The 13484-nt window shown below is 37.9% G+C and overlaps 1 protein-coding gene across 45 annotated transcripts in view; it reads right to left on the reverse strand.

The window, feature by feature from the left end:
* Positions 1 to 13484, reverse strand: part of LOC139767191 (muscle calcium channel subunit alpha-1-like) — a 1449841-nt gene that overhangs the window by 967476 nt on the left and 468881 nt on the right. For all 45 annotated transcript variants that reach the window (XR_011717010.1, XM_071696301.1, XM_071696297.1 and 42 more), the window contains 4 exons: positions 10679 to 10800; positions 4628 to 4780; positions 1994 to 2202; positions 1352 to 1455 (listed from right to left, as the gene is read on the reverse strand). Coding sequence is in view for 44 of the 45 variants with exons in the window: in XM_071696301.1 (XP_071552402.1) it covers positions 1352 to 1455; positions 1994 to 2202; positions 4628 to 4780; positions 10679 to 10800 (588 nt within the window). In the remaining variant the exon portion in view is untranslated. The remainder of the gene's footprint in view (positions 1 to 1351; positions 1456 to 1993; positions 2203 to 4627; positions 4781 to 10678; positions 10801 to 13484) is intronic.

Raw genomic sequence — 13484 nt, forward strand, 5'->3', positions numbered from 1 at the left:
TCTGAACCTTCCACTCTCCACTTCCTATTTCTGCCCCCTTTGGGTCCTCTAACCTCAATCTTATTTCTGTTCATTCTAACTGGGCACATCCATCCTCTATCCTCTCCCATACCACCAATTTTGGCACCATGCGAGAGCTCAAGCTTAATCCCTGCACAACTTCCTTATTGACTTTTGCTGGGATGGATGCTGTTTCTCTAGTCAGGATACTTTGTGTTGTGCTGAACACACGGCAGAGGTTATCTTGTCTGGGATGGAGTTCGATAGCCTATCATCTTCTAAATCTTTTCCCCCTTAATCACAGTTTAATAGCTTCTGCTCTGATGCCTGTTGCACTGCTATGGACAGCACATACTGGACCAAGAAATTCTTCCCTTCCCCTGACACTCTGCTTTCACATTTTCTCAATCACTGCAAAGCTGTTCTTTGTAAAGTCAAGTATACATCCATAAATACCATAAAAAGAAAATGTGCTGAATTGACTTCTACTGACAAATCTTTCTCATCTTTAACCAAAAACATCAACAACTTCAGTTATTTTCCTTTCCTCATCTATTATGACCAGGTCAGTCTATTGCTAACTCTCCAATTGATAAAGCTGTTCCTTTTGGAGACTTAATTTCCTTTAACTCACCTGAGGATAAGTCAGAATCCAATCCTCAATCCCCATTTCCTCCCACTACAACAATGCCATTCATATTCTCTTCACACAGGATTTTCCATGTACTGTCCCAGCTTCAGGTGGACAAGGCATATGGCTCATATTGATTACCTCCTTGAGCTCTAAATGAGTGAGCTCCTGAGCCAGAACCCGTCCTTCCTCACTTAATTCACCAGTCTAAAACCCAAACTTTTCCTTCAGCTTGAAACCATGCCTTGGTTCATCCCATCCCTAAGAAAGGAGACCACTTCAACCCCTCCAACTATTGCTCCACTATTCTTTCTTCTCCTGTCTCCAAAGTCTATGAAATTACAAAATTCTCATATTTTCAAAAACCTAGAATCCTATTACCTTCATTCCAATTACCACTGGTGATCTCTCCTGTGTTCACCGTCATCTCATCAAAGGTATCAGTAGGAACTATGACAGCTTCACAGGATATCCTTGATCTTCAGGTCCTTGATTTATCAAAACATAAATGGCCTCCATCCCTAAAGTTTCCCTTCTTCCTTTGCATACACCAATAACTCTTTTCCTTCACTTAGCCCTCCTTTTCCTTTAAATCTCCAACTTGTGACTTTCCTCTTATTCAATTTTAATCCAATGTGTGAAATCTCCAACCTGTGACTTTCCTCCTCCTTATTCAATTTTAATCCAGTGTGTGAAAGAGCACAACAGTCCAAAACTCACCCACTGAGGACACCAAGAATCAGGTTCATGACGAAGAAGGCACCCAGAATAATCATTGAGACAAAGAAGATCCACTGCCAACTGTTGCCCATGGCATCAGCAATCTGTAGGATATAAGTCAGAAGAGTTATGTGGAAAATGCAGTAAAGAGGAAAAGACCTAGTGCAAATGAAAGAATAAAATATGTTATACAATATGTGTGAAAGAAAGAAAAAAGAAATGAGCAAGTAACCTTCATTTTTGAAAATATATTCCTGTTTCTTTTAGTAAACAAAGCAGGCTACTGGGTTATTCACGTAGCAACTAAACCTGCATGTAGAATTCTTTAATAATATTCTGAGCCTTAATCTTGGATCTTCAGTATCTAAGAGCACTGACATGGTTGATAACCAAACTGTCTGGGGAATATTCTGCATGAGTTACTGCTTTAAATACAAATTTAATTTTTGACAAAGAAAAACAAAATGACAAGAGACAAAGTGGTAAAAATGTGAGAAATAAGGCATCAAAAAGAATAGGGCATATATTGATTGTATAGAGTAGAATTCATCTTTTAATACCTCAATTTCATAACAAGTTCTTACATAAATTCAAAATTTCCCTTACAACCAGTCAGCCAGTAACATAAAATTCAGTACTTACATAATACATCATGTCTGTCCAACCCTCCATGGTGATACACTGGAAAACCGTCAACATTGCAAGGCCAAAATTATCAAAGTTTGTGATGCCATAATTGGGTCCTTCCCAACCACCTCGACATACATAGAACTGACCATCTTTGTTGAGCTCTGAGCAGTTAAAACCTGCTGTATCATTGTCACATGGATGTGGCGACTCCATTCGGTTACCTGCAGACAAGGTTTGAAGTATGAGCTTTTACAATATTTACCACTGACAGCAGAAAGTGAAACAATGAGAGAAAAAGTATTTGCAGAGGTGACAGATTTTCATCCCATTGGAGCAAAGAGAATGACAGATATGCATGCAGAAGTATAACATTAAGACTACCTATGATCCTACAAAAGAGTAAAAGCAAAAAGATGCACAATCAAAATTAAACTCAAAGTATATAAAATCTGAAGATAATGAAGGGGACAAAGGTAATAAAATAAGGATACAAAATAAAAACCAAAATCAAATCATTATGATACTTTAAGAGAGAGAATGCAAATAAATGCAGTGCTGAAACCATCCACTCTTGAGGTTTGTATAATTCTGCTATCAACAGTGTAAAATAAAGAAGGCATGTCTAAAATCTGGAAATATTATCTGAACAGTGACACATATAGGTTAGGATAGTATTACAAATGATTTCATACAAGGAGGCTTCTATATTCTGTATTTTGGCTGTGGTGACCAGGGAAACCAATCTGTTAATTTCACAGGGTGAGGCTTGCTTACTATATATATGGCTGTTATAATTCCTGAAGATTAAAACACACTGTTCACTATAGCTACAACATATGTAGAAAACCATCAAAACATTCTAAAAAAAAATTTAACAGAAGTGAAACCAACAGCTACATACAATATGTTCCCTCATTTTTTAAAATATCTCCTCAAAACTGATATCAAAAGGACAAGCTGATCCCAATTTTCAAATTCTGGTGATTATACCACATATGTATCTGAAAGCTTAAATGTTACCATATAAATCAAGGTATAAGAGATGGTGCTCAACCGGCTACTTTCACAAAGTGCCCCTTGACTCTGCTGGGGATTTTCTTACCACAATTAATGAAAATTCAAGACAGAAAATCATAAAAAAAAACAACTTAGCAACAACAGTCAGTCTCAAATAAGTGTTGAAAATATTGCTGGTATTTTCATTTTCATGTTTAAGTATCATTATCAATAACTCATCAAAACTATTGGATTCATGTCATTTATCAAAATAATAAAAAAGGTTTTCTGCATCCTGATGTTTCCCATTATATACTGGGGTGAAACTTTTTTCTGTTGAACAAATCTAATTATTCATTTCCTAAAACTTTGGTTAATAGTCAACATTTCAAGAATGTATCTACCCTGCCTGTTAAGGATGGTTGTAATGAAACATTGCACATACACCTAACATGATAAAAATAGAACAAAAGAGTAGAATCACATAAGTGTGATAGACTAAGCCAAGCTTACAAAAAACACAGCTTGTAAAATCTTTAAAACACTCAAAAAACTAATGAAATAAAAATCTGGAGATGTCCAGGCCAAAAAAATTTTGGATTTTGATGTTGCACCTGTACTCTAATTGACGATCTGATATGACATTATGATGAACTCAAGTTGCTGATTTGTGGTTTTCCATTTATCTAATAATAATAATAAAAAATAGCATGCAGTCTCTATACTTAGAGAGTACTTGAAAAAACATAGTGTTATCATTCGAAATGAACTTTTCAAATACGTAATGCAGAGAGGTAAAGAGACGTACAGATGGGATTTGAAGAATCTGAACAAGGTAGTGAGTGTGGCAATCATTACAAAAATATATGAAAGAAAGTGTTTCAAGAAAGTATGGATATATAGAAAACACAGCACATGACAAGATAGTATAGCTGTAGGTACAAGGAGAAAAGGTAGACTGCAGAAGATATGGACAGATTTTGTGAGTGAACTAGATGAGGCATGATGTATTTATGATGAAGATGCCAGAGAATCAATTTCTGATTGTGTAATAGAGATGCTGTGTTTGTGTGTGTGAATGGACACTAGTTTCAAATGAACCAACTTCAGTTTACTAGGAGTGTGATGCGAGTAAATTGAGCTGTAGGCAAATGATACATCCTATTTGTCTTACAAGTAAAACAGAGTATGGCAAATACCACAATGTTATTGAGTCTCATGGTACATCTTTCATCTTAGGAGTATATCCTGTCAAGAAAAACAGGTGGGCTTTATACTATTTCTTTCTGTGGATCTCTTAAAATCAATGCAATACTTTCACATGTGTGTAGTTATAACTGAAATGAAAAGTTCAAGTAACTCCTGCAGGTTGTAAATACTATAAACAAGGGGTATAATCGCTAAAACTCAAACACTATAGGAAATAAAAAAAATATGCTCTTGAAATTTATGGTTAATGACTGAATTCCCAGGTATCTGGATTTGCCCTGATGATATCTTTAGAAAACTTCAACTGTTCTTGCTTGATTTCAATTTATTTACAAACTGCTATCCATTTTCCTTGACCTCTTTTTGCTCAATCACTGCTGTATTATCTCATATTTGCATCTGAATATCTTTTCTCCCCTTGGATATTCTCTATTATCTCACCTGTTTCATTATTATAGCAAGTGAAGTGAAGAGCACCGGAGAAAAGCTCCAGACCGATGATGGCATAGATAATGATGACAAACATAACAAGAAGAGCAATGTTGAGCAGTGGAACCATAGCCTTCAGAATGGAATTCAATACCACCTGCAGACCTGCAAATAGATAATATCTTCTCTGACATGTGTTAGGGATACATTTCATACAAGAGTAATTAACTGAATTTTCTTTTTAATGCCCAAGGTGCACTTAATATGGTGGGTAAATACACAATGAAAGGGCTAAACATTACACTGCGAGTCACCACTACTTTCAAGATGGATTTGACAATAGAGATATTATGTTTACTCTGTTGGGTGATGGAAATGCCGGCCCATCGAAATAAACGAGAGGCAAGAAGAGTTTCCAAAAGAAAAACAGGAAACATTTTAGTTTCAGAAGCATTAAACTTTGTAAAGTCTGCCACACTAGGAAATTCCATCATAATAAAAATCTAATTAAGCAACTGAAACAATATGCAGACCAAGCAACACAGTATAAAGTAACTCTGAGAGACATGAAACAGTGCAGAACAGAGTCATCAGCATATGAATAAATAGGGTTATCTATTAAAGAATTTTTTTATTGATATACGGAAAGATAACAGGAGTCAGGACAGAACCCTGATGAATACCACAACAAATATGAAAAGAGTGGTATGTTGATCTATCTAGAGTTGTGGAAATGGAGCAACCAAACAAAGCCAAGTTCACAAAAAAAAAAAAGTCTGATGGCAGACCTTTAAAAAAGATATATCCAATGGATCTCATCTTGCAAAAATCATAGAGGAAATCAGAAAAAAAAAACTGACTATCCTAAGCTGTAATTAAGACAAGGGGATTCAAGCACTTTAGAAATCAAAGGTGTCAAATCATCAAGCTGACAGATGGAAAGATAAGAAGTCATCATTCAAGCATCCTAGTTGGGCTGTCATATATTTTTGGTTGGCTTATTTTCAGTATGTTCCATGGCATTCTTGACTTAAAATCTCTACATCTTCCCTGCTGGAAGGCTTCGAGGTTTCACATATTTTCTTTTAAACCTTCAATTTGTTGCCATACTTAGCTTATTATGTATCATTTCTTCTTCTAGGCTGTACAACTGCAATTCCTTCTGCATTTCATGGTAGTCCTTATGTTCCCTACCTTGTCTTTGCTTATGAAGTGCTTCTGCATTCTATCCAATATGTTTATTTCTAACCATTTCATTTGTAACCATGCAACACAGTAGCATTCAATTTTGCTCATACATAATAAAATTTGTATCAGTAAGTTACAATCTCTCTCTCTCTGAAATATAGTTTCTCATTTATGAAGACACCCAAATCTTTCACACTTGTATCACTTTCTATCACTTTCCCCGTTGGGTCTTTATATGGTACCAGTAAAGAATCCATCTTTGACCAAAAGAGAATACCTACAATGAGGTTTTGCCAAAATGGCAAGGCTAGCACAAAGCACACACCACATGTTTTGATTGATATACAAGACTATTCTTCTCAGCTGCTGCCTAAATTACATAATGAACAATTCTAGGTTCATCTGGGACTAATTATACCCATATATCAAGTTTCCATAAAGAAGCTTCTGTAGTTGTTCCATGAATGTTTATTTTTTTCTGGCAGTACATTGAATAAATGTTCTACCTTTCTGACTGGGCTGTCATGTATTTTTGTTTAATCTATTTTTGTTAAGTTCCATGGTATTCTTGAATACTCAACAACTTTGTATCTTACCTGTTGAGAAGCTTTCAGGTCTAACAGCCTTTTGTGTAAGTCCATATGTTCTATCCCCTTGATTTTGCTATGAAGTGCTTCTGAATTCTCTCTATGTTTAGCTCTAACTGTTTTGCTGGAGACCATTTTCCATATTAGTGAGGTAATGCTAGGAACTGTCAAAGAAAGGCTCTATTTGTTCACACCCATGGCTTACCTTGGCCACTTCACATGCCCTGGTTCAGTTCACTAACAGCATATCTAACCCTGCATACAACATTGTTTGAATTCACTTTATCCCCTGCACATCTTCCACCCTCCTACATGTTCAGGCCCAGATTACTCAATATCTTTTTCACTCCATCCTTCCATCTCCACTTCAGTCTCCCTGTTCTCCTTGTTCCCACAACTTCTGACACATATATCCTCTTTGTCAACCTCTCTTCAGTCATTCTGTACATATGTTCATACCATTTCAGCACACCCTCTTCAGCTGTCTCATCTACTTTCTTTATATTACCATTATATTAACACATCTCTCTCTTACCATTTTATTACTTGATCAAACCACCTCACACCACATATTGTCCTCAGGCATTTTATTTCAACACCTCCACCTTCCTCTGCACATCCTCATCTATATCTTCAAACATACCCATTTTTATCCTTCCAGATGATAATCTCTCCTTCCACATGTTCATCAATGATCCCAGAACCTTCATCCTTCATCCACCCCATGACTCACTTTAGTTTCCATGGTTCCACTTGCTGCCATGTCCACTCCTAGTTATGAAACATTTCACTTCATCCAATCTTTCTCTAATCACAACCCAACTAACCTGTATCTATACCTTGCTTAACTTAATAACATTGCTTTTATTCACATTTACTCTAAACTTCCTCCTTTCACACATTCTTCTAAACTAAGTCATCAAATCTGCAGTTTCTCACTCAAATCTGCCATCAGTGCTGAGTCATCAGCAAACAACTGACTTGCCCATCCCTCATCCCCTACAGACTTCATACTTGCCCCTCTCTCCAAGACTTGCATTTATATCCCTCACTATCCCATCCATAAACAAATTAAACAACCATGGTGACATCACACACCCTGCTAAAGACCCAACTTCACTTGAAGCCACTTACTCTCCTCTTTTCCTTCTCATATGCAAGTCTTACAACCTTGATAAAAACTTCTCAGTGCTGTTAACAGCTTTATTGCCACATCATACATTCTTAGCACCTTCCATATGGCATCTCTATCAACCCTTTCATTTGCTTTTTCCAGATCCTTACATGCTACACAAATCAATCCATTCCCTTAAGTATTTCTCAAACATATCTTTTAAAGAAAACACCAGCACCTGATCCACACATCCTTTACCACTTCTGAAACCACACTGCTCACCCACAATCAGATGCTCTGTGCACATCTTCATCCTCTTAATCATCACTCTCCCATACAATTTACGAGGTACACTCGATAAGCTTATACTTCTGTAGTTTGAACACCAACCTTTATCCCCCTTGCCTCTTCACAGTGGCATCATAAATGCATTCACCAATCCTCAGGAACCTCACTATGGTACCATATTTACAATGAAAATCCTAACTAACTAATCAACACAGTCACCCCCTTTCTTACAAAATTCAACTGCAATGCCATCCACTCCAGCTGCCTTGCCACATTCCATCTTACTTACGGTTTCACAACCTTTTTTCTTTTAACTAAACTTCTCTCCATGGCTCTTTCACTTTGCACACCATCCTCACCCAAATATCTTACATCTACCACCCTATCATCAAACACATTCAACAGTCCTTCAAAATACTCACTCCATCTCATCCACACTTCATCACTACCTTCTACCATTTCTCCATTTGCCTTCACCAATGTTCCCATTTGTTTTCTTATCTTTTACACACTGTTCATCTTCTTCCAAAATATCATCTTATTCTCCATAAAGTTTACTGATACTCGCTCACCCCAATCTCATTTGCCCTCTTTTTCAACTCTTCCACCTTCTTGGCTTCCTGCCACTTCCTCTTATATAACTTCCAATCATTTGCACTCCTTCCCTGTAAACAGAGCCCAGAAACCTCTTTTTCCTTTTTTATTTGTAACTTTTCTTTGTCATCCTACCACTCACTGCCCTTTGTAATCTGCCCACCTCCCACCTTATGCAAGCCACATGCATTTCTCACACTGATTCCCTAAATACCTCTCATTCCTCACCCACTCCCCTAGCTTCATTCAATCCCACCTTTTGCAATTCTACACTCAATCTTTCCTGGTATATCTTCAAACACATCTATTTTCTAAGCTCACTTACTCTCATAACTCTCTTTCCACCCATTACACTCCCTCCTTTCTCAAAACCTTCATAAATCTTCACCCCTGGCCTTCACAAGGTAATGATCAAACATTCCACCAGCTGCCCCTTTCTGCATATTCACATCCACAGGTCTCTCTTTTGCATCCCTATCAATAAGTATGTCATCCAATAATGCTTAATCACTATCTTACCAATTCACATATGCATACTTGTGCATGTCCTTCTTTATAAACCAGGTATATCCAGTCACTAGTCCTTTTTCAGCATGTTACTCCACAAGCTGTTTACCATTTCCATGCACTTTACTGAAAACCTCTATTCCTTCTAATAATATCCTCAATGGGCACATTACTCACTGCATTTAAATCACCCATCACTAATACTCAGTCTCTTGCATCAAAATTGCTTACACACTCACTCAACTGCTCCCAAGACACTTTCTCCTCATCATCTTTCTTCTCATGGCCAGGTGCATAAGCACCAATAGTCATCCATCTCTTGCAGTCCACTTTCATTTTCACCAATGTCAATCCAAAGCTCACTTCCTTACACTCTTTTACATACTCTCACAACTCTGTCTTCAGCAGTTGTGCTAATCCTTCCTCACTTCTTGCCCTCTCACCCACCCCAGAATTTTCTTCTAAGACATTTCTTAGCCATTCTTCTCCTTTAACCCTGTGCTTTGTTTTACTCAGAGTTGGAATATCCAGATATCTTTTCTCAAACATTATACCTCCCTCTCCTTTCTTATCTTGGTTACATCCACACACAGTAGGACACCCCAAGCCTGAGCTTTTGAGGAGGATGAGCACTCTCCACTTGGCTCCTTCTTCTGTAACATCTTGTAGAAACTGAAATAAAAGTGGTGGGGGTGCTCCAGTACACCCTCCTGCCCCCTTTAGTTGCCCTGGTCCAAAAGCAGGGAATACTGAGGTACAAATAATTCTCATCTATGTATGAATCAAACACTTTCATCTATAGATATCTATCTCTTTAAGAGAAATTTCAGAGAGTGAGATAGAAAGAAAGAGAATGTACTAAAGAGTGGCTAATCAACAGGTAAACAATTAATATATTTTTAGTTCAAAAGAGATTAGGTAAGGAACATGGGTAGACTAACAGAAGCAAGAGGAGACTTTTGGCCAGACACAAGTAAGAAAGATCTATTACTGGAAGAAGACAGGAGGTAATCACACTCACTTTGGATCTTAAAGTGTGCTTTACTTCATATACACTATACCAGGTATGTAAGAATTTGAAGGGAACATAAATGTTATATGAGAGTCAAAGGTCCCCTGCTTAGTGAAACAGAACCATCATCCATAAAAGGGCAGCAATACTCTTGAGGACAACGGAGACAAAGTCTATTGCAAGTAGGTCCAGTTAGTACTAGGAAAAAGCCACCACTGGTAATCAGAGTGGAAGCTACAAAGAAATGCACTAGTACAGAGTATGATCATATGAAACAACTGTATCATCAGCCTATAAGATCAAAGGCAAATATCCACATGATCATCAAATGTAACAAGGTAAAGCCCTACATCAAAAACCCACCTCAGTAGAAAAGTATGCTATGGAAACCACTGCTACAAATATTTGATTTTATGAGACAAATTCATAGTGCCAGAAAGGATTTTCATCCTGATGATCTAAAACATGACCAAATAGTTGATAATTTATTCCAGACTCTTATGAACAAAGCATACCACATGAGGTGTAACATGCACCATAAATACAGACGATTTATGATTGTAGTAGACCCACCTTTAAGCCTCTAATAGCCAAGAAAGTAGTAATAAGCAGAACATCTTTTATCATGAAGGATCTAAGACAGTCTTTTATCATCTAGCATCTAAGAAGTTCTTTGAGCATTTGAGATCCTTCTAAACAACTTCAGTTTTCTTGAAATGAAAGACTTATTTGGAATTTATTCTCAGTAACACCTCTTGAAACTAAGGACTTACTTGGAACACCAGAGACGAGTCTGAGGGGCCGCAGGACTCTGAAGGCTCTCAAGGCCTTCACGTCGAACCCTGCTTCCCCTCCTTCCCCCTGCATCAGGAAGTCCAGTGCTCCACTCACCAACCTGCCAAAAATGTAGCACTATTAGAGACTCCTGCTTTGTGATGCACCAACAGTAGGTTTTCTCATTCATAAGGCAAACCTAGTTTCTCAGTGGTGATAAATGTAACATACTATAAATATAGTTTTTATCTGAATAAGTGGCATGCTGTTTAAGCTTTCAAATAAAAAAGGCAAAACTTTTACTGAAGACACAAACATGTGGTAAAACTAATACTATGATCCCAAAGATGTAGGAAAGGCATCGATGTGGTCTTGAGGAATGCAACTTAACTTCATGACAAAAATGTGACGTAATTCTTAACTTGGTTTAACACTTTATGTGACATCCAAGTATTTACTGTAAAAGTTTTACTGAGAAGAGACAGAGTCAATACAGATATATTCTCTAACTTCTTGTCCATGTCTATATAGAAAAGCCTTCTAGTAGCAAGTAAACATGCCATAGGTCACCCAAAACCCTAATTAGCCTATGGAATGAAACTGAAATCTCAAAAACCCTGAGGCCTCAATGGTGGCAGACAAGCATCAACTCCCACTCAGGCCTACTACCATGCTACAAAGTGTAGACAGACCAAGATTTTGTGAGGTTACAATGAAAATGACAAACTATCATAATCAGACAAACAAGGATGCCATGGAGAATGATTTTCAATGTAATATTAGAATAGGACTCAATCTCCAAGCATAACAAAGTGAGGAGGATCATGCACAGGGGTTGTGGATATATGTTGGGAATAAAAACAGCAGCAGGATACAAAGATCGAACTCCAATGCTAAAGTTTCAGTGTGTACCATGCTGGCTATGGCTGTTTAATTGGCTGAAAATATTTCACTTTAATATCTTAAATTCTGCCCATCCTGGGGGGAGACATTTTTTAACCTGACTAGTAATTGCAAGCTTAAGAGAGACAGCATAACTTAATAACTTGTCTCAAGGATATGGCTGAATTTTCAGTAAGGTCTACAAGATGAGGAGTAAAGTTAACCTGTAAGATGCTATCCAAACTTCCCATGCACTGCAGAACAATGGTGATAAAATCCAATTTTCTACACTTTTATTAACTAATTTTGTATAATTCTTTTTTTCCAGCTAGTGGAAATTATGATACACGCAAAATTATACCATTTTCATTGTGTAAGACATCCTCCTATCTCTATAAATTATCTAATGTTGCAATCTTGTTCTAGGAGCGATGAAGAAAGTCTGGAAGGAGAGAACATGATCTCGGAGAGCAAAAATGGGTATGTTTGAAGGATTGTAGTTCCAAAAATGTTATATAGTTGCGAGGCATGGGCTATAGATAGAGGTTGTATGGAGGAGCGTGACTGTGATGGAAATGAAATGTATGAGGACAATATGTGGTGTGAGATGGCTTGATCGAGTAAGTAATGTAAGGGTATGAGAGATGTGTGGAAATAAAAAGAGTATGGTTGAGAGAGCAGATGAGGGTGTGTTGAAATGGTTTGGACATATGGAAAGAATGAGTGAGGAAAGACTGACAAAGAGGATATGTGTGTCAGAGGTGGAGGGAACAATAATATATATATCATATTTCATTTATTTTGCTTTGTCGCTGTCTCCCGCGTTTGCGAGGTAGCGCAAGAAAACAGACGAAAGAAATGGCCCAACCCACCCCCATACACATGTATATACATACACGTCCACACACGCAAATATACATACCCATACATCTCAATGTACACATATATATACACATCCAGACATATACATATATACACATGTACATAATTCATACTGTCTGCCTTCATTCATTCCCATCACCACCCTGCCACACATGAAATAACAACCCCCTCCCACCCTCATGTGCACGAGGTAGCGATAGGAAAAGACAACAAAGGCCACATTCGTTCACACTCAAGTCTCTAGCTGTCATGTAATAATGCACCAAAACTACAGCTCCCTTTCCACATACAGGCCCCACAAAACTTTCCATGGTTTACCCCAGACACTTCACATGCCCTGGTTCAATCCATTGACAGCACGTCGACCCCAGTATACCACATCATTCCAATTCACTCTATTCCTTGCACACCTTTCACACTCTTGCATGTTCAGGCCACGATCGCTCAAAATCTTTTTCACTCCAACCTTCCACCTCCAATTTGGTCTCCCACTTCTCCTCGTTCCCTCTACCTCTGACACATATATCCTCTTTATCAATCTTTCCTCACTCATTCTCTCCATGTGACCAAACCATTTCAATACACCTTCTTTTGCTCTCTCAACCACACTCTTTTTATTACCACACATCTCTCTTACCCTTTCATTACTTATTTGGTCAAACCACCTCACCACATATTGTCCTCAAACATCTCATTTCCAGCACATCCACCCTCCTATTTGGTCAAACCACCTCACACCACGTATTGTCCTCAAACATATCATTTCCAAAGCATCCACCCTCCTCCACACAACCGTATCTGTAGCCTATGCCTCACAACCATATAACATTGTTAGAACCACTATTCCTTCAAACATACCCATTTTTGCTTTCCAAGATAATGTTCTCTCCTTCCACACCTTCTTGAACACTCCCTGCACCTTCGCCCCATCCCCCACCGTGTGACTCACTTCCGCTTCCATGGTTACATCCGCTGCCAAATCCACTCCCAGATATCTAAAACACTTCACTTCAGTGGGAACCAATCACTTTCCTCTCTTCC

This window comes from Panulirus ornatus, chromosome 59, assembly GCF_036320965.1.
Source record: "Panulirus ornatus isolate Po-2019 chromosome 59, ASM3632096v1, whole genome shotgun sequence".
Taxonomy (NCBI): domain Eukaryota; kingdom Metazoa; phylum Arthropoda; class Malacostraca; order Decapoda; family Palinuridae; genus Panulirus; species Panulirus ornatus.